This window comes from Lolium perenne, chromosome 3 (assembly GCF_019359855.2).
Source record: "Lolium perenne isolate Kyuss_39 chromosome 3, Kyuss_2.0, whole genome shotgun sequence".
NCBI lineage: Eukaryota > Viridiplantae > Streptophyta > Magnoliopsida > Poales > Poaceae > Lolium > Lolium perenne.
In genome coordinates, this window is record NC_067246.2 from 202,422,024 (window position 1) to 202,443,962 (window position 21,939).

The following is a 21,939-nucleotide window of genomic DNA, read 5'->3' on the forward strand; positions in this document are numbered from 1 at the left end:
GTTGAAACCGCTCGAGCACCCTGAGCTGCTTTCGGTGTGCACGGCTGGCATTTCTCTGCACTTCTCCAGTGCACATCGCATTTACGCCCTCTCGCTCTCTAAGCTACTGCATACATTGAAAATAGACATTTCTAGAGGATTTGCAATAAGACTATATCAGTTCTAGAGTATTTGATTTCATCACTAAGACTGCTTTTTCACATTAATTGGGATAGATCAGAACTGCCTTAACATTGCGTGCACTATATATTCCATATAAAATTATTACGCTCTTGGATCAAACGTCCTAAAGCTGGTCATAGTGGATTGTATCATATAATAATATTATAAGTATTATATTTGTGTATGCTATTATCTCTATAATACATGATATCATAGTCTCGTTATTTTTATTGATTTCTAGAATCTCAATGCAAAATTTTACATACGATCCATTGACATCAATTTTTTTAGTTCTATGTGTTATGATAAGGAGTACCTACGATATCACTATAATCTCTCCCATCATTAATTAACGTGACACGTCAACTTTTTACATGCATAGAATACACGATACTATTACCTATGATGCTCTCACTATGGGTAGTCTAGCAATGCTTCAGTGTTTCGGCAAAGATAGCCCATGATTTTACTTCATTGTGTTCTTTTTTCTAAAGAAATTTAAAGAGCTTTCCATCACATTAGAGTGGTACACATTTCTTGCATAATACATTATACGTACATAATTATTTCCATAATATTTATCCATAGTTTTTCTAATGAATATTTAATAATAGACCCCTCATCATTGGTTAAACCATCAACACTTATACAGGTACCATCAAACTTAGCAAAATTATCTTGACATTCTTTGTTCATCTCCTTCAGAGGAGAGATAAATTGCTTTAACACGCTCAGAACTTCATACGAAACATAACTAATACTACCATAATCAATACAATTTGGGTTTGGCCTACAGTAGTTGTTTCAATAATTATTCTGCATATTGGCAATATTGCTAAAGTTCTTGTTTCTACCAAAAAAAATTTACATCAATTTTGGCGTTCTTTTCACCTAGTTCACCAATAGAAATATCTTTGTACTGGAACTATTTGAGATCAGGGACATAATCATAATAAAATTTGTATTAAAAACTCTCAACTTCCTCTATAGAGTGTCATTTTTTTGTATATGATGATGATCTTTCATTGTGGTACTAAGAATAGCTTGCTAACATGATATCTATCAAAATTTTAAATTTACTGGTTGTTTATCTCGTAAAGGCACCATGTGCTAATGGATCTAAAAGAACTATAGACATGCTATTTAATCCATCATAAACATGTGGAGAATAAGCTAATCACCATGTGTAGGAAAACTTCCATGAAAAATCTTAGTTCTTTCCCAATCTTGAGCAACATATTCATTCTCATTTTTCTTAAAGTTCATGATACTATTTCTCTCATGCATATAATTCCAGTTGGGGAATAGAGCAATGGAAGCTTCTTTGCGTTGATTTTAGAATTAGTACCCCCATTTGGCAAAGATAAAGAACACTATTTAGCCCCTTGCCCACGAGAAATGAATAATTTTAACTTCATATGATAAGATTCGACATATTTATTTTTTGATCATCACATATTTCATAGAAATCAGGCAAATCCATAGCATCATCATCTAGTATAGTATCTCGAAATTGCTCGATGTTAAATTTAACAGTGATAGACTTATTTCAAATACATCTGATTGAATTTGGGGAGATGTGGTAGGGTTATTAATGACTTCATCATTATGAGCCCAAGTCAAGTCACACAATTTACTAATGGCATAAGAAGGGCACACACTGCACTAAGATAGATAACAAGACAAGCAACACAAATTTCTCTACTTAGGTTTTAGCTAAAGAAGAAACATAATAGTTTAATATAGATAAAATACTAAGTTAATTTGAAAAGTATTTAAATTAAATAAAAAAATTAAGGATAGAGTACATCTAGAATTGCCTTCCTGTCAAGGCGCTCGAAAATTGGCTTCTTAATGCTACAAATCCACTCAATGGGCCTGCAAGTGAAAAGGTTTGTGGTAAGAAATAATTGAAATTGATTTAGGAATCTAACATATCAATCCGTGACAGGTAATGCATGTGTGAAAAAATTCTCCCCCATCTAGTGATATAAAACACAAATAATAGTAAATATCAATCATTTATCCCAAATTACAGCATGTGGTTCTCAATAACTATGGTTGCTTAGTTTGATCAGATAATATGAGATATAGATGGTAACCGTATTTTGTATCTCAAATCTAATTATTAATAAAATTAAAAGATATCTAAGCGTGGTCTTTGGTGATTTCTTATGGATAAATTAGACAAGGGTTCACACGCTCACTAGTAAGTCGCCATTAGTGAGGTGATCGAAGAAACTACCAGTGGGCACACTGTGTGTTTACCATTTCTATTACTAGGCTAACAACACCCCTTATTTCACCTCACTAACACAAACCATTCTTGATATTTTTTTATATCAGTATAAACTAGCCAAGTCTAGGATAAAGAACAGAGAGACAATATGAATCTATAAAGTAGAGCACAATTCATAAAAAATAGATCCACCACCAAAAATACATAAAGTTGATCATACTCATGTAGGAAATATCAGATGATGCATACATGATATCACAAAGATAGAGATTGCTACATTTAGTTAATAGTTCAGGTCCTTAGCGATCATGTGAGGAGCACACCAATGATGGACGTGAATAGTAGTAGTGGAATTCTTCTAGGAGGGTATCCCAAGATTGGATATATGTTATGTTGTGAGATTTTTTTTAAATATAAACATGTATTTTTAAGAAAAAAATGAAATCTAAACAGGTGAATCATATTAGGGTTAGATGGAGGCATCCGTCAAAAGGCGGTGGAAACATGATGCCTTTGACTCACACACGCCTAGGTGCATGCTTGCCCCTAGTGCGCCATTGGCATGTGTAATCCCCTAGGGCCTACTAGAGGGTGCCCTTCGATGAATTTTCATAATACTTCTAGAAACCCTTTGATGCATTTTTGGTTTCTTTCCCTGTTCTTCGAAAATACCTGAAACTGACACAAAAATGAGGTTGGGGTCTTCCTTACATCGTTTGTTCATATGTTTGTGTATTATATGCAATTCAACTTTAAAATAAATGGATACATTAAAGAGTATCACATGCAGTAAAATTTTACACATTACATTTACATGTCACAACAAAAAGAAATAAATCAACAAATGTCTATTACAATCTCATATGAAAATATTCAACATGGTTTCCCCAATTCCCTCATGAATTTAATGGATTACTCACAAATCAAAAATATGGCTTATGAAGGGGTATAATGATGTGGTCTACAATCATAAATTTTCAATACTTCACTTAGAATATACACAGTACCAATCAACAATAAGGAGACAACATCAGAAAGTGATTACAAGTTTTGATTTAAATCTATTAGATATGGACATAGTGAAATATCGGATGGCGATCTAGATGATGATGGTTTTGGTAGATGGTTTACCCATGATGACTAGGTGTCGGTGACAATGATGGTGGCAATTTTTCCGAGAGGAAATGGAGGAAATACTGGTATCCAACTCCTTGGGCTACGGAAGGTTCCTATATTTTGCTACCGCCTCCAAAAAAACCCTCTAGAAAAATAACATGTAATTTTAAGAAAAAAAATGAATGGAAGGTAGAAGTGAAGACCCGTTGGCATTTTCCTGGGTAACACACACTTGGTGGGTGCATCTAGACCGTAGTGCGCACTTAACGCCTAATTATCACTCATTTTTTGTCTACATCAGTCAAGCATTCCTTTGGTGAAGTTCTGCAATAGCAATGCAGTCTTGATAAAAGTATGTCCAACGTGGATGAAATAATAACCGCGAATGACATGTTTACCTACTAAAATTATGAAAAAATGGATGTATCATATCCCCAAGCTTAGACCTTCCTCGTCACGCCAAGCAAAATCTAAGCATTGATGGCATGGCGTCATGTCCCCATTTTTATGTAGAGAGGTGCCAATAAGTAATGATATGTGCATACAACATCACAGACTATATTGTTAGATTATCATCTTCCAGATTAAATTTTCTACTTAGGAGGTCCAATTGCTTCACCATCTTTAGAAACATATTAGTTATATCTATTTGTTACTATCAGGGTGTGAAACCAAGTGTAAGGGTTTTGCACCCAAATATATTTAGGCGAGCCTTAGATCAAGAGCTTATAGGAAGTGACACCAGTTCCATTAATACCATCTTCCATGGATAATGTACAATTCATCATCTCATTATCTAATTAAGATACAAGCTATTTTTTCCTAAACTAAGAACAAAGAAGCTCCAATGTTTCACATAAGTAATGCCTTATTTCCACTAGTTACATCCTCATATTGATTATGTCAAATTAAATAACTCTAGACAATGAGCCATAATTTCCAAAATCATTGAATATGGACCTCTAAAGAAAATGATTACCATGGAAAGTAAATTAAAGATTTGAATGGAATTGATCCTAGCATTAAAATATAAAGAGTGGATATTTACCTTTTTGCATCACATTCTAAATAAATTTCATGCCACTTTCCAAAAAATTGTCTTAAATTTCTATACTACCATTTTGAACATTTAGGAAACAATTGTGACTTTGTCCAACATTCGCATTCTTGTTTCCCCATGAAAAATGTGGTCCTAAAATAATTAGAGTTCATCCAAAAAAACGGGTGAAGGCAACCTGAACAAGATCGGAATGTCTTGATTTACCCATGATAGAGACAATATAGTGGACATAGATGACAAATAAAATCTGGATTTAAGTAGTTTGATTTACAAGCAAAGTATATCATGTTTAAAACAATGAATGGTTATCAATAAGATGAAATAAGTTTTCATGCCATAGATCAATGTGAATTAATGCATTTTCTTATATTGATTAGCAAGAGTCACATATAATCAAATTAAGATGTGGTTGTGTGGAAGCATGAAATTATACCAACGAAAGCCCCATAAGATAACCAACAACAAAAATCAAGGGACACTGAGAAAAGTGGGAAAATGTATCTCGGTATGATTGAGCATGGTTTCACACAATGAGCTATTGACACAGATGGCACCGATCATTATTTCTTAGTACTCTATCAATGTATCTCCAACAATGAGAAATCAAGTTTCAACATGATCTATAGTTTGGATTATTATATTTTGGATTTTAGTTAGTTATGGGACCAATTATCTCCAGAAATGAATCATTGCCACTCGGTCATGGTTTATAGGTCCTGCACATATCTCTATATTTTGAATTTACCAATAATATATAAATTGTACAAAAAAGAATTATACGGTTGGAAAATATAACATCTAATTTTCTAATGATATATATTTCGTAGTATGTACCTCATATTACATTGGTAAAATTAATAACCTACAAATGCACACATGACCTATAAACCGAGACAGGGAAAACTATGGTGCTCCCGAAGATCAACATTAGAGCTCTGGCGACATGGGACCCTTCATTTTTTCAACATTTGAAAATATTATTTTATTTTTTAAAAAAAGTTAACAAAAATCTAGAAATAGATAGTGATGTACTCTAAGAACATTCTTAACCCAAAATACCTTACATTCCAGGCTTAGAAAAATATGATAGAATTTGGAGGTTCAAAATTTTGCATTGTTCATTACCTTAGGTCCTGTTTGAATCAAAGGACTATCAAAAGAATTTTGTAGGATGATTTTTACACATAGAATTTTTCCTATAGTGTGCATTTGATTCAGAGGGTTGAACCCCCAAATTTTTTATGGATTAATTTCCTGTAGTACTGTCTCATAGGATTTCTACCAGGAGGTTTGACCTGTTAGAAAATTTATATATGTCTATGACAATTATGACATGTACTCAATCTCTATACAGTTTTTTTTTTTGTTTTTGCTGTGGTGCAACCAAAAGACTTCGGCAACTGATTCCTGCGTTTTATTCCTGTGGAGTTTCATATGGCATGCCATATCATTTCTACATTTTTTCTCCTATTGTTGTGCTTTTAAAATCTTTTGAATCAAACATGCCCCAAGATGTTAGTTTTTTCATTTTTGTGCAGCCAAAATACAGGGTATTTCAAGTTAAGGTTTCTTCACTTTGTTAGATTACATTATTTCCTACATCCAGAATTTTTCTCAATTTTTTGGATTTTTTTAAAAACAGAGGCAAAAGATTTGCTCATCCATTCATTAAGCAGAAGGTGCCCAGGTTTTAGGAGAAAACGGGGCGAAAACCAACAACAACAGCGCCAAAGCACTCCCACAACCACACTCACTCCGCCACAAGGGGCACACCTAGCCACCCTGGCTACCCACAAAAGCTATACAAGAAGCTCAAGCCGGCCTATGCCAAACAAATGACTCTTCGAAAAGAGACCGGCAGCTCCGATTCTGAAGACGAACCTCAGAGAGGAGATACGCAAGACAAGCGCCGAATAGGACCTTCACTGGATCGCCCCTCGAAGGTCATCGTACACCGCCCAATGGCAGCTTCAACTTCACAGCAAGAGGAGACCACCACAAAGACATTCGGACATGTCGGAACGGAGCCGACTAACATGACCTTGCCGCAACCAGACCTTGGTCACCACCATCGTCGTTGCCTCACAAGCCTCCACCCGGAACACCCGCATCTCCGATTGACCTCCTGCCAACCCAGATGCCCATTGTGTCCAGGCCGCCGGAGTGCGCAAAGGGGATCACCAACTTCAAGAAGACGCCCTCAAGAGGGGAAACAATGAAGAGACGACGCTGTCGTCCGATCCCGCGGGATCCAGGTTTTCACCCGAAGTCGTGAGCCCGAGGGCAGCGAGTCGGAGAGCTCCACGACCGCCCTCCAAGAAGGACGGCGACATCCACAGACTCCGCGCGGCCAGGCTTTCGCCCGGAGCATACGAGCCACCACACCCTCACGCGACCGAACAACAAGAAGAAGGCCGAACACTGTGGGCCCGCACTCCGCAGACACACCTCATGTGCAGAAGCGGCGCCACCGCCGCACACAAGCCACCATCGCCACCACAACCAGACTAAGGAGTTCCACGAGCTCCGCTGCCACCACCCGCACCGTGCGGGGTTGAAGAGTCGAGTCGCACCACTACTGCCGACCAAGCTCACCGAGAAGAGCTCCGCGGGCGCCGCCAACCGCCACAGAGAGGGAGCTTCGAAGAACACCAATACAGGGTTCCAAAGTCGAGCCATCGGCCACAGCAGCGTGAGCTCCCTGGTCCAGCCACCATGCCGCCCTCGCAGCCACAGCGGACGCCAAGCCACCCAGAGCACACGTAGGGCCGCCGCCCCGCAACACTGCGCCCACCCCCTGCATCACCCGCAGCCCCGCTTCCGGCCCTCAGCGCCCGCCGCACCGAGCAGGGCCAACGACGGAAGCATCCTGCGCCCTCAACCTGCATGGCGGCCAGAACTGCGCCGGCGCAACCAGTAGCAAGGATGCCCGCCACCCGCCGACCCCATCGCTGCCCTCACGGTCGAAGGAGTCGACGACCGAAAGCAGCCGGGCCACCAGCGCAAAGCCTGCCTCGTCAGTGTCGTCACCCACCGCTGACCCGAGGCCGCCTGCGCGGCAAGCAACCCGAGGGTCCCCGCCGCCCTTAGGGAAGCAGGGCCCACCGCCACCACGGCCGAAGCCAGCAGCGGCACGGCGCTCCTCCGTGGGTCTCCTGCGCTGCTTGGGGATTGGTCCCCCGGGTCGCCCCGGGGGACGACACTGGGGTCGGGCGAAGTGGAGGGGACGGGAGGGAAGGGGGAGGCGAGCGGCGGTGGGGAGGGCCTGGCGGCGGCGGCGCTGGGGGAAGGAGGTACCCTAGCTAGGGCGGCCCTCTTTTTTGGAACTTCAAAATACAGTTTTTAAATTGTTCAAAAAAAGGGCTCCATGTCGCCCGTGCTCCAAACGTCCACACTCGCTGCCGAGGCTTCCATCAAAGGTCATTTAACCCAATGATTTTTTGGCGATTGTTGCGTTCCGATGAGTTGTGGTGTGCCGGTGTTTGTGTGATTAAAAGGGACAAGCCGTGGTATTGCAACCAAACCTTTTCCAAATTTGCAACCAAAGACAAGGACCGAGTAACTCCCACCTACAGCTACAAAGAGTAGCTTGGACCACGTACGCCCCGCTACGGCGGTCCACAGAGACACCTTGGCTTCAAGGCTACGAGTTTGGTTTTATTTTTCGCGTACGAAAACTCCATGAATTCGGGTGGCAGGGCTTGATAAACAGAGGAAATAGAAATAGTGGAGCTGCCGAGCTGGTGTGCGCACTCCCCGAGTTCTCGAGCTGGGGAAGCCTGCGAGTCCTCGCCAAAACCCCTATAAAACCCCTCTTCCACAGTAAAACCACGCCCTCCCTCCCACCTCACAGTTAAACCACACAGAAGCAAGCTCAACCCCAGAGTCCAGGCCCGATCGAAGCAGGCAAGCTAGGCCATGGACAAGGAGAAGGAGCGGCGCGCCACGTGGGTCCCCGGCGCCGTCATCGTCGGTGCGGGTCCCTCGGGGCTCGCCGCGGCGGCGTGCCTGGCGGCCCGTGGCGTGCCGGCCACGGTGCTGGAGAGGTCCGACTCGCTGGCCTTCACGTGGCGCCACCGCATGTACGACCGCCTGGCGCTCCACCTCCCCAAGCGCTTCTGCGAGCTCCCGCTCCTGCCGTTCCCGGAGGAGTACCCCACGTACCCCAACAGGGACCAGTTCGTGACGTACATGGAGCGGTACGCGGCGGCGTCGGGGGTCGCGCCGCGCTTCGGGGCCAGCGTCGAGGAGGCCGCCTTCGACACGGTCCTGGGCGCATGGGCGGTGCGCCTCGCCGGCGGCGAGGTGCTGATGGCCAGGTGGCTCGTGGTGGCGACGGGCGAGAACGCGGAGCCGCACGTCCCGGATTTCCCCGGCTTGCGGCAGTTCGCCGGGCGCGTGCTGCACACGTGCGAGTACAAGTCCGGGGAGGAGTTCGCCGGGGAGAAGGTGCTGGTGGTGGGGTGCGGGAACTCCGGCATGGAGGTGAGCCTTGATTTGTGCCGGTATGGCGCCAAGCCCTCCATGGTGGTGCGAAACACGGTAATTAGCCTTTTGCTATATATATAGATTGTGCTGTTAGGATCCGTCCTTCCTGCCGTGTTTCTTCTGTTTGTTTGGTTTTGCCTCTCTCGACTCTCGTAGTACAGCGTAATACTCCTCCTTTTTTTTTTGAACATGTAATACTCCTCCTTCACTTTGCTCTTTCTTAGGTATTTCCCCCCAGGCGAGGAGTGCCATTTTCTCACTGTATCATGTTGCTATCGTTCTCCACATGCATGTTCCAATCTGCATGGTTATATTTGGTCATATTTAAGGATAATTAGAACTAGTATTATGCGCACACTGTTGGATGTTTTGTCCTATCTATGTTGCTGCTCATCTCTTTTTGATTTTCTTCCAATTTAATACAGCTATTACGCTCGTGCCATCACAGCTCGAACACCGAACAATCAAACACCATCTAAATACATGGGGTCATTTTCTTGGTACAGGTGCATGTGCTGCCGAGGGAGATGTTGGGTCTCTCCACATTCGGCATCGCCATGGCTCTGCTCAAGTGGCTGCCGGTCCAGCTCGTCGACCGGTTCATCCTGGCGGCGGCTCACCTGACCCTCGGCAACACGAGCCAGATCGGGCTTAGACGACCAAAGACGGGGCCCATCGAGCTCAAGAACCTCACCGGCAGGACCCCTGTGCTGGACGTTGGGACGCTAGACCACATCAAATCAGGCAAAATTAAGGTTAGTGCCATGCCAGTCGACTAGCTAGGCTTCTTCCACAAAAGGGTTGAAGAAATACCATGGATTAAGCCATTGCCTAATCTGGCATCTATATCAGAGCCGTTCCATTCCTGGAGAACGGCCTCCTGCACATGGATGCTTTAATTTTTCTCTGCCGATTTCTGAGCTCGACATGATCATGGCCAGGTGGTAGGAGCAGTGAAGGAGGTAACGAGGGTCGGGGCCAGGCTCGCGGACGGCAAGGAGGAGCAGTTCGACGCAATCATACTCGCCACGGGCTACAGGAGCAACGTGCCCTCCTGGCTCAAGGTAAGCATATCACACAGTGACGCCATGAAAAGGACTCCCTTGTTCGTTTTTGGTCTGCACAGTTTATCAACAGTACGGCTACCGTCACCCAGCCTGCGCCATGGCGTCACGGCCGGCCTCTCCTTCGTCCTCAGCCTTCAATTCCCCTGATCGGCCATCCTGTCCCTCTTTCCCCTTCTCGTGTGCTGGGGACGGGCAGAGGCAGCTCGTGCCCCTTGCCATGCGCTCCTTTCTTCCCCAAGTGTCCTTCTCTCTCGCGCCAAGTGATCGAGTCAGTGACTCACCGTCGGCATGGGCGCTGCTACTAGGCCGGCCGCATCCCCATCTGTATAAGGTGGGGACAATGCGTATCCGGACTCGAGACTTTGGATATACACTTGTGGATTGCTGAATATGGTCATCTACTCTATAGTCTACTTCAGATGGGGGGAGTATGGGTCGACAAAAGGCTATCCAAACTATGTATAGTCAAGGCGGATGCAAGAAATTGGTTGAGCCTAGCATAGATTTGCCCGATTAAGTTCATTTAACGCACGCCTGCAAGCCACGCACTGAGCCCCCTGTATCTGAATGCCCTCCTTTTTTCGGATGCACTTGTGAGCCATTCTCTGCGGCTGCACCTCATCCATGGCTGATTGATTGTTCCTACCTTGCAGGATGGAGGCGATGTTTTCACGAGAGAAGGCACGCCTAAAACCCCCTTCCCCAACGGCTGGAAAGGGCGGAACGGCCTCTACACCGTCGGCTTCTCGCAGCGAGGACTCCTGGGAGCCTCGTCGGACGCCCTCTCTGTCGCCAGGGATATACACTGCCAATGGAGGGAAAGAGAAAGAGAGTGATTCGCTAAATGTGTGCTTGAAGATAACATAGCTCTGTCTGTTTTGATGAAGGAGTAGGATTTTTGTGAATATAATTAACACCATGCTTCTTGCCCGTCAGAAGGCACAACTTTGGACGAATTGTTCGGATGATGTTCAACAAACGGGGCAGGGGGTACCACAGTGGTACTTCCTCCCTCGAACTTTCCTAAGTCAAATTTCAGTAACGTTACGTAATGCATGGTCAACATCCATCACCAGGGGTACAACCATGCTCGGGAACGAGTTATGCATGAAGATGATGGGATTCGTTGCATAAAAAACAAAAATATTCCCACAAAGAATCAACAAAAGTAGATCTAATTTACAAGATCCAAGACCCAATCTACAAGATGTAAGTAGAGAGATATTTAGATCTACGTACCCTCAAAGATCGTTGGGCGGAAGCATATTTAACGCGGTCAATGTAGTCGTACTCCTCGTGATCCAATTTGTGATATCCGATCAATGCCACAGCGAACAACGCCTCCGAGTTATGCACACATACGGCTTGATGGTGTCTCCTCCTTCTTGATCGAGAATGGCGGGAGGAGAAGTAGATGAGATCAAATGTAGCAGCAGAATGACATGGTGGTGGAGTTATGGTTGAGTTCCTATAGGGCTTCGCCTAAGGGCTGCATGGAGAAGGATGAGGAAGGAGAAGAGGGGGCTGCGGTTTGGAGCTGTGATGGCTAGCTCCCCAGCTACCGTTCTCTTTATATAGGGGAGGGAGTGCGACCAGGGCTTCCGTGATTATCCAAGATTAGATCTACTTTGGTTATCCAAGTTAGATCTACTTTTGTTTCCGTCGTTTTGGAGTTTTAACAAGAATTAGTGTGTTTGACACGCAATGAGTAAAACACATTAGTGATTTTAAAATCATGAATGACATGATATGTGCACAACCCTATGTCCTATGCTCTGAAGTGTTGCGAGCATATGCTAGAATGATTCATGTGATGATCATCAGACAACAATAAGAGAATTCCTAAGTATGAAACTATATAAAATGAGTTTGAATATCAGTTAGGCTAAGTGTTTATTCAAAGGTAGAACAGTGGGCAAGAAAAATCGATGCTAGACTTAGATGAGTTCTAAAACTTAACATTGTGCTGGATTCTACAAACAAAGCTTTAGTATATATTTATTTTGACAGCGACTAAGGAGGGCGTTTGAGTCAATAACTTCATTTTGAACTTGGTGTAGTTCCTGGCGTGTCAGAACTATGAAACTATATTGTTTGTGATAATATTGATAACATATGCCAGACCGAGGAAGTAAGGTTCCACTAGGAGACCAAATTTATACATGGTAATATCAACTCATTTGAAATGAGTGTTGCTTCATGGTTCTGAGCATATCAGATCCATTGACTAAACCTCTTCCATGAGCAAAATATGATCAACAACAGAAAGCCATGGATGCTATAACTTTACCAATCGTAAACTAGAGTATAAATATTTATCATGAACAATAAATATGATAATAGTTATTATTGCCTCTCGTCCATATTACTAGAGAAGAATCGTTTCCCTCCAGATGAACACACATGCATGTGTGCTAGTAATCTACAAACTATGTTTTTTTAATGAACATGCATACTATCCAACTCAGAAAAGAGGCAACGTCCAAAATTTCCGTTTCGTTTCGTTTCATTTATTTTATTTTCCATCTCCTTTATCTGAACCCCCAACCCCCCCCCCCCCCCCCCCGATCTCTGGCTGCGGTAGCCGTGGGCCTCGATTTGAACGAGCCTAGATAACCTTTAGAAAATTTGCAATAGAAGCAGCCAACTGAACATTGTTTCTCTTCCTAGCTAAATAAATCTAGATCTACCAACCAGCATCTCGTCCCTCGTTTGATGTGCACGTCAGCGCTCTCTCTTCCACTTATTCATATGCCCCGCGATTCCCGCCGGAAACAACCACACGAAAAATTGATGCTTGCGTACAAGAGGTCGTGTTGAATTCTGTATAATCTCTGTCATGTGCCTCAGTCATTTGCATCAACACATCATCCTCCTCCAGTATCTTCATCTCTGGTACCCACATCTTCACACCATTGATATAATAGAGAACAATGTCGCTCTAGTATTAGTTTATGTAATGAATTTAATAGACTTTACTATATTACTTTGAATCCTAATGTTAGCTAGTTGCTGATGTAATAGAAAACTGATGGGGTACTATTACCTTTACGAGAACCTTATTCGGAGAAACGGCAGTGTTGTGGAAAAAAATATAGGATATGTGTAGGGGTATTAAAGTTGTGTGAATGTGAGAATTCTTGTAGATGGTTGCTTACAAAATATGGTAAGTTTACGGTTAATTCGATGTATTTGTCTTCGAAAATGGGTGAAGTTAAATGGCCACATCGTAATGTCTGGTTGGTTAGGATCCCCTTAAAGACTAAAGTTTTTTTTGTGTCTTGCTTTTAATAATAGTGTCTCAACAAGAGATGTGCTTATAAGAGAGGATGGAAGGGTGAAGATAACAAATGTTGGGTCTACGATGAGTTGGAAATCTTAGATCATTTATTCTTTGGATGTAAGTTAATCAAGTACGCTTGGAGCATAGCCAAGTGTGCTACTGGAATGGTAGGAGTACAAGTGCATTTCCAGGATATGAGTGAATGGTGATGAAGATTCCAAATAAGTTTAGAAGAAGTGTTGTTGTGGGGGTTGCTGCAATTTTCTGGTCAATTTGGAAGGGCATAAATGCAATGGTGTTTGATCATGTTTGCCGTGTGAGCCTAATGTAGTGTTGTATAGTGTTTCTCACTAGATCGAGTCTTGGTTTATGTTGCCGAAAGTAAGCGTGTTTGGTCTATGTTTATCGCGCCTGGAAAAGGTGGAAACTAAGATCTTTCAACATAAAGTGGGTTGGGCTTCGTTGATAAGGAGGATTGGAGTTGGCTTACCCGAAGTAACTGGAGTTTTTCTTGTCAAGAGAGTGTGCATTTGCCTCTCAAAAAATGACCTTGAAAATATTTTTGTAACAGAGTTGATGGGAATGTTATTTTCCGGTTGTCTTTAAAGTGTGTTTGTTTTACTTTGTTGTAGTTTGGTCGCAGTAGTCTGTCTGTAGTAGTTCCTGGATAGGGTAGTTTGTTACTCCCTCGGCAAGAAAGTATGGGGAGAGGGGGGATGTTGATCGAATAACTGGATGTACTCTTTGTAATTTCATTTCAATGAAATCGGGATAGAGCTTTTTAATTCGAAAAATGTGCGAATGCCATTTTGCAAGGCATGGATGTATTTTTCGTAGTTGCAACTTTACTTGTAACTGATACGTCGTAAATGTATCTATAATTTTTGATGATACATGCTTGTTTTACACCATTTTTTTACACTTCGTTACACTTTTATACATTTTTCGGCACTAACCTATTGACAAGATGCCACAATATCAGTTCTGTGTTTTCTGCTGCTTTGAATTTTAGAAAATTTGTACAGGAAATATTCTCGGAATTGGACGAAACAAAAGCTGAAGTTAATATTTTACCGTAACAAAGACGAGGTCCGTAGGAGAGACGGAGAGGCGCCACAGGGCGGCCACACCACCCCATGGCGCGGCCAAGGGTGGGCCCGCGCCATGGCATGGTGTGGGCCCCCTAGGTTTCCACCGACCTCGCTCTTCCGCCTATTTATTCACGATCTCGGGAAAAACCTAAACACCTGAGTCTTCATCCACGAAAAGTTCCATCGTTGACCCTAACTTGGGAGGGTTCTGAAGCTCTTCTCGGCACCCTGCCGGAGAGGGAGATCATCACCGGAGGCCTGTACATCGCCATGCCCGCCTCCGAAGTGATGCGTGAGTAGTTCATCCTTGGACTACGGGTTCATAGCAGTAGCTAGATGGTTGTGTTCTCCAATTTGTGCCTCATGTTTAGATCTTTGCGCTGTTTATCATGATCAAGATCATCTTTATGTAATGCTACATGTTGTGTTTACTAGGATCCGATGAATATTGAATACTATGTTGAGATCGATTATATACTTATCATATGTTATTTGTGATCTTGCATGCTCTCCGTTGCTAGTAGTACTCTGGCCAAGTAAATGCTTGTGACTCCAAGAGAGAGTATTTATGCTCGATAGTAGGTTCATGCCTCTAGGTTTCTGGAAGAGTGACAATAACTTCTAAGATTGTAGATGTGTTGTTGTTACTAGGGAGAAAATAACAATGTTTTATCTAATGGTAATTCTATTGTTTACTTTACACACATTGCTTAATGTGATAATCTGTTCCTTGCAACTTAATACTGGAAGGGGCTCGGACGATAACCGGAAGGTGGATTATTCGTCATAGACGCAGTTGGATTACGGTCTATGTATTATGTTGTAATACCCAAATGAATATCATAGTAATAATCTTGTCATGTATGGTCGGTATTCTGTTTATTACCCAGATGTAATTTGTCCACCCATCATATTATTTATCTTTATGGAGAGACCCCTCTAGTGAACTGTGGACCCCGGTCCTTTCTTTCACACTGATAAAATCATCCACTGCAAACACTATACGGTTAATCCTTTATTTTCAGTAAAACCGGTGAGATGGACAACCTCACTGTAAGTTGGGGCAAAGTATTTTAGTTGTGTTGTGTGCAGGTTCCATGTTGTTGCTGACGCCGGTAGTGCACCCTGCCAAAAGTCAGCTAGCAACACCTTCAGAAGTGATTTTTCCCTAGGGGTCGATTAAACCTTGGTTTCTTACTAAGGAAAAATTTGCTACTGTGCTCATCATACCTTCCACTTGGGATTCCCCAACGGTGTGCAATCTGCGCTCATCAAGCTACTTTTCTGGCACCGTTACCGAGGGCCTAAAGAAAAGTTACACCACAGAGATTGCTAACTCCCATGGTAACATCAACTTTTCTGGCGCCGTTACCGGGGAGAAAGAGGAATTCTGCAAGGGGAGTCTCTCATCTCCAATCTCTTTACTTTGATATTTTTCTTAGTTTATTTTACTTTGTCTTGTTTGCTTCATTATATCAAAAACACAAAAAAAAGGTTTCCATTATAGCGGTTATTTCTGTTGCTTTGTTTTAATTTTGCTAAAATGGGTACTCCTAAAAACACTAAGTTGTGTGACTTTACTAGCACAAACAACAATGTTTTTATTTATACACCTATTGCTCCACCGGCTCCTGAAGCATTCTTTTATGAAATTAAACCTGCTTCGTTAAATCTTGTTATGAAAGAGCAATTTTCTGGTGTTAGTACTAATGATGCTTCTTTTCACCTTAATAATTTTGTTGTACTTTGTGAGATGCAAAAGTATAATGATGTAGATATGGTGACATTATAAAATTGAAATTGTTTCCTTTCTCTTTGAGAGGGAGAGCTAAAGATTGATTGCTATCTTTGCTCAAAAATAGTATTGATTCTTGGGTTAAATGCAAAGATGATTTTATTGGAAAATATTATCCTCCTGTTAAGATTATATCCTTGATAAGTGACATAATGAAGTTTAGACAATTTGATAATGAACATGTTGCTCAAGCTTGGGAAAGAATGAAATCTTTGGTAAAAATTGTCCCACTCATGGACTGACTACTTGGATGATCATCCAAACTTTTTATGCGGGACTAAATTTTTCTTCAAGAAACCTTCTGGATTCAGCTGCTGGAGGTACCTTTATGTCCATTACTTTTGGGGCTGCAAAAAAACTCCTTGATGACGTGATGATAAATTATTCTGAATGGCACACCGAGAGGGCTCCACAAGGTAAGAAGGTAAATTCCGTTGAAGAAACCTCCTCCTTGAGAGACACCTCTAGTGAACTGTGGACCCCGGTCCTTTCTTTTACACTGATAAAATCATCATGTTTTATTTACTTACTGCAAGCACTGTTCTCTTTAATTTCACTACAAACAAATATCATCTTTCCACACTATACATTTAATCCTTTGTGTTCAGCAAAACCGGTGAGATTGACAACCTCACTGTAATTTGGGGCAAAGTACTTTGGTTGTGTTGTGTGCAGGTTCCACGTTGTTGCTGACGCCGGTAGTGCGCCCTGCCACAAGTCAGCTAGCAACACCTTCAGAAGTCACATGTTTCTCCTACTGGTCGATTAAACCTTGGTTTCTTACTGAGGGAAAACTTGCTACTGTGCTCATCATACTTTTCTCTTGGGGTTCCCCAACTGTGTGCAATCTGCGCTCATCAGTAACTGTTGACCACCAAAACCCACCGACGAGTAGCGACGGGCAACACGAAGAGCCGGGAGGCTCCCAGGACTGCTGGAGGGCCCTGGTCCCTCGGCGACGGCCCGCAAAGCTCCGGCACGCATGTCCGATGTTGGTGCAAGGGCGTGCCACCTGACCTATACCTGGTCAGGAAGGTGATGGATTGCTTCGACTAGTTTTCTGCATGGCATACACGTAAACATTAAATACGAGCCTCGATTGGCTCTCAGGTTGTCCCGTGAATCGGCTCAAGGAGCCGATCCACCCATGATTCGTATGAGATATACGATAACATGGTGGTCCTGCTTGATCAATATTAAGTTAAAGCGATCTACGACGATCTAGGGTTTTCACCATATAACCGGAACGTCCTACACGTGATTGAGCCTGGCAGACACGAAAGGTGATAGTAAACCAGCCCTAGACAAGGCCTAAAAACCAACGTGGAGTTGATTCCCGGAACATCTTCTCTAGGACTAGCAAACTATATCCTACGTGCTACTGGATCCTTCAACCCGTTTATAAGGCCTAACTATGTAGATATTAAACTAATCCTTGAAGAACAAGGAGCAATCGTAACGGATCGAATCTACTAAACAATGACTAAGCAGGGTGCCACCCTTGCACCTAAGATCGGTACAAGGGTGGCTAGATATCCAGGAGTAGCATGACTAATCAAATACATCGAGAAAGTACCGATGCTAACCCTAACATATCCATGATAACGGTGTTGCTCGCCATCAAAAAGGCTTCAGTACGAGCAACACATGAACAACAGATAAACAAGATTCTGCCTAGATCGCAAGACGCAATCTAGGCAGCATAGCGCTTACCCGGAAGAAACCCTCGAAACAAGGGGTGGCGATGCGCCTAGATTGGTTTTGTTGTGAACGTGATCGTCTTCTTTCTCAATAACCCTAGATACATATTTATAGTCCGTAGACTTTCTAACGTGGGAATAATCCCAACCGTGTACGAGCTAAACTCTACCTTTTAATGCTAACCGACACGTATCCTACTATATTTTCAGATACACAGGCAATTTAGCCCAAACTCTTTACACAAGGCCGATTCATGAATATTTTCTACGTATATTTGTTAAGCCCATCTCAATCACGGCCCACCTCTGATTTGGTTAAAATCTGGTGATAACACATGCCCCCTGGTTTTGGTAATGATAATTCCAAAACCACTCTGTTTTCTCTTCGTCGGGTCATGTCGTGCAGAAAGGTAACCGTCGCAGTATCCTTCATCATGATGCCTTGCCTTCTCAACTTCTCCGCGTGATCTGACAGTTTTTTTTTCTTTTGGCACCACTTCCTCGGAAACTGCTGTAGCATTAAATCTCCACTATATCCCCTTTTATTTAACCGCGCCGAACAGTTCGTCTCTTCATCCCCTTGCTCTGTTCTAGCCATCGGCACCAAAAAAACCCCATCTCCTGTAGCAATGTCTTCCTCTTCCTCCTCCTCCGCCTTGTCAGGTCTTTCTTCCCAATCCTCCTCTTCCTCATCTTCCTCCTCCCGCGAACCCACGCCGGAGTGGGATCTGACGGCCGCGCACAACGAACGCGCCCCAGAGGAATGGGACCAGGAGGACCACAACTCCTCCGTCTGGTCTGAGGACGACAAGTCCTTGACCAGCGGAGACGATGACCTCCAGTTCCTCGCCGATGGGGAACTGGAGGCGGAGAGCGAGGACGACTCGTTCTCCTGGGATGACTACACTTCCTCTGAGGAGGAGGAAGAAGAGGAGGACGACGACAACTCCCTCGAAGACTACCCGCCGGTGAAGCGCTTCCGCGCCGGATCAGATGACGACGACGACGACGAGGAGGAGGAGGAGGAGGAGGCTCCCAATGAGGGCTACGAGAGCAGCGACGAGAAGCCCGCCGGCAGCAGCGCCGACGGCAGCTCCGACGGCGACGACGAGGGCAGCAACGGCCCGTAGAGCAGCACCTACTAGTATAGGTCTAGTAGTAGTAGCAGATTGGTCAATAGACCTTTCTTTTGTTCTTCCTCCCTCGAGCAATCGACTCTTTCTTTGTAAGAAATCCCTTCTATTAATGAAGAAAATGTTCCTATGTTGATTTTGTTTCACTTTAATTTTGCCGATTGCCAGAGTAAGTCAACGCGCAAAGAGCCGATGGCAGCTCATCGGCCTTCTCCATGAATCGCGATTAAGGCCAAATCAGTTGCCTATTTGCACAGTAACTTGCAACCTTCGTTTGAGAGAATAAAATCAGATTCCCCAAATTGCCGTCCAAACAGGTTCAACCCGTGTCCACGCCAACCTTAGATCTCAAACGCACAGGTTCAACTCCTCAGCAAATCCAATGGGAGAATCATCCCAATGCCACGGCTTCTGGCCTAAACATAATCTGTTAACTGCTCAATTGAGCTTATTCCTCTAGAGTCGATGGCTATGCATCGGCTTTTTTTTATTCTGAAGTCGATGTCTATGCATCGGCTGTACTGGTATCCATATGTCTAAAGTCGGTGTCTGTGCATCGGCTGTGATTTGTATAGAAATTTTTTTTACTGGCCGATTTTATGCATCGGCCCCCATGTTTCACTGTCCGTCACCCCACATGCTTGGGAAATATTTCTTGAGGTGTTGACCATTGACGGCTACTGGGAATTTAACACCGTCCAGCTGCTCGAGCATGTATGCATTACCCTTCAAAACTTTGTCGACTTTGTACGGACCGTGCCAATTAGGAGACCATTTACCATATTCTTTATCCTTAGTCCCTAATGGCAACACAGCTTCCCATACTAGATCACCAACCTGAAACTCCTTTGGTCTCACCTTTTTATTGTATGCGCGGGCTACCTTGGCCTTGTTCTCTTTAATCTTCTCCAACGACCAAAGTCTGAGTTCCGCTGAATCCTCAATAGTATCACTCATCAGGGCTGCATATTCCTCAGCTGTTAGATCGTTCTGAAACGTAACGCGTCTCGATCCAGCCGTAATTTCCCAAGGCAATACAGCTTCCTGCCCATAGACCAGCTGGTATGGCGAAGTTTTTGTAGCTCCATGGCATGACATGTGATAGGCCCACAAAGCTTCCGACAATACCTCATGCCAACGCCTAGGGTTCTCGTCAACTTTCCTCTTAATCAGCTTAATAAGGCTCTGGTTGGACGCTTCAGCTTGACCGTTGGCTTGAGCATAGTATGGAGACGATCGGATCATCTTAATCCCCGTGTCATCGCAGAACTTCCTGAATTCCTTAGAAACAAAAACCGATCCTCCATCGGTCGTGATAGTCTGGGGAATCCCGAATCTATGAATGACATGTTCTTTCACAAAATGGATAACATCTTCTGATTTTACCTTCTTCATAGGAACGGCCTCCACCCATTTAGTGAAGTAATCTGTAATGGCCAAAATCCACTCGTGGCCTTTGCTCGATGCAGGATGGATTTTACCGATCATATCCATGCCCCAACCTCGAAATGGCCAAGGCTTGATGATGGGGTTCATTGCTGATGCATGCACCATCTGAATTTTCCCAAACATCTGACACGCTTGACACCCTTTATAGTACCTGAAGCAGTCCTCAAGCATGGTGGGCCAGCAAAACCCTGATCGCCTAATCAGCCACTTCATCTTATGAGCCGATTGGTGAGTTCCACAGGCGCCTTCATGCACCTCGTGTAAGAGCCGATTAGACTCGGTTGGTCCCAGGCATTTGAGCAGTAACCCCTCTAACGTCCTGTAGAACATATCATCTCTTATAAGGACATATTTCATGGCCTTATACCTTATCCGTTTAGGTGCCCCCCGAGCCGGATCCTTCAAGTAATTGAAGATATCGGCTCTCCAGTCATCCTGTTCCAAGAACTGCACCTGAACGTCTGACCCGTCTGGTATGTCCTTATAGCCTGACGCCATCTGTGCGAGATCGTTGGCCTCGGTATTTCGAGATCTTGGGACCCAATTGAAGTTGATGTACCGAAATTGTGCCATCAGCTCGCGGCATTCCATCCATAATGGGAAGAGTGACTCACTCTCGCACTTGTATTCGTCCGTGAGCTGGGAAATCACCAACTTAGAGTCTCCAAAAAGTTCCACCGCTTCTGCCCCGGCTTCCAAAAGCAACTCCATTCCCTTGCGTATTGCCTCGTACTCAGCGACATTGTTGGTGCAAGGGGTAGATAACCTGATGGAGAAGGAATATGTTGCCCCCCGAGGCGACACGAGCAGAATGCCGATGCCGCAACCATCGTCACAAGCCGATCCATCGAAGAACATAGCTCATGCACGTACTGACAGTGCTGCTATATCAGTATTGATTCGTTCCGCGATGAGATCGACCAACGCTTGTCCCTTGATCGCTTTCGCAGGCTGATACCGGAGATCAAACTCCGATAAAGCAAACATCCATTTACCAAGTCGGCCTTTTAAAACAGGGGCCGACAACATATGTTTGACGATGTCTGATTTGCATACGATGATAATTTCTGCCGTCAGAAAGATGTGACGAAGCTTGGTGCAGGTGAAAAACAAGCAGAGGCACAACTTCTCGATCTCAGGATACCTCGTCTCTGCATCCAGCATCCTTCTGCTGAGGTAGAAAGCCACCTTTTCCAGACCATCATAAAGTTGCACCACCACTGACGCGATGGAAGTGTCAGCTACCGATAAGTAAATGTAGAATGGTCTGTCTTGCTGAGGCGGAACCAGCACAGGCGGTGTCGATAGATACTCCTTAATCTCGTCAAACGCTTGTTGCTGCTCTGCCCCCCAGTG

General features: G+C 43.9%; 1 protein-coding gene across 1 annotated transcript; it reads left to right on the plus strand.

The window, feature by feature from the left end:
* Positions 1-8,323: 8,323 nt before the first annotated feature.
* LOC127343116 (indole-3-pyruvate monooxygenase YUCCA1) lies at positions 8,324-11,077 on the plus strand. Its single transcript, XM_051369219.2, has 4 exons — positions 8,324-9,119; positions 9,572-9,820; positions 10,007-10,129; positions 10,786-11,077. The coding sequence occupies exons 1-4, from the start codon at positions 8,496-8,498 to the stop codon at positions 10,966-10,968; spliced, it is 1,179 nt and encodes a 392-aa protein (XP_051225179.1). The 5' UTR covers positions 8,324-8,495; the 3' UTR covers positions 10,969-11,077.
* Positions 11,078-21,939: the final 10,862 nt, after the last annotated feature.

Excerpts from the sequence above, each read along its gene's own strand:
- LOC127343116 (XM_051369219.2), top strand. The coding sequence starts at position 8,496 with ATGGACAAGGAGAAGGAGCGGCGCGCCACGTGGGTCCCCGGCGCCGTC. Across the intron at positions 9,120-9,571 it reads CCATGGTGGTGCGAAACACG|GTGCATGTGCTGCCGAGGGA; the intron begins GTAATTAGCCTT and ends TTCTTGGTACAG. Across the intron at positions 10,130-10,785 it reads ACGTGCCCTCCTGGCTCAAG|GATGGAGGCGATGTTTTCAC; the intron begins GTAAGCATATCA and ends CCTACCTTGCAG.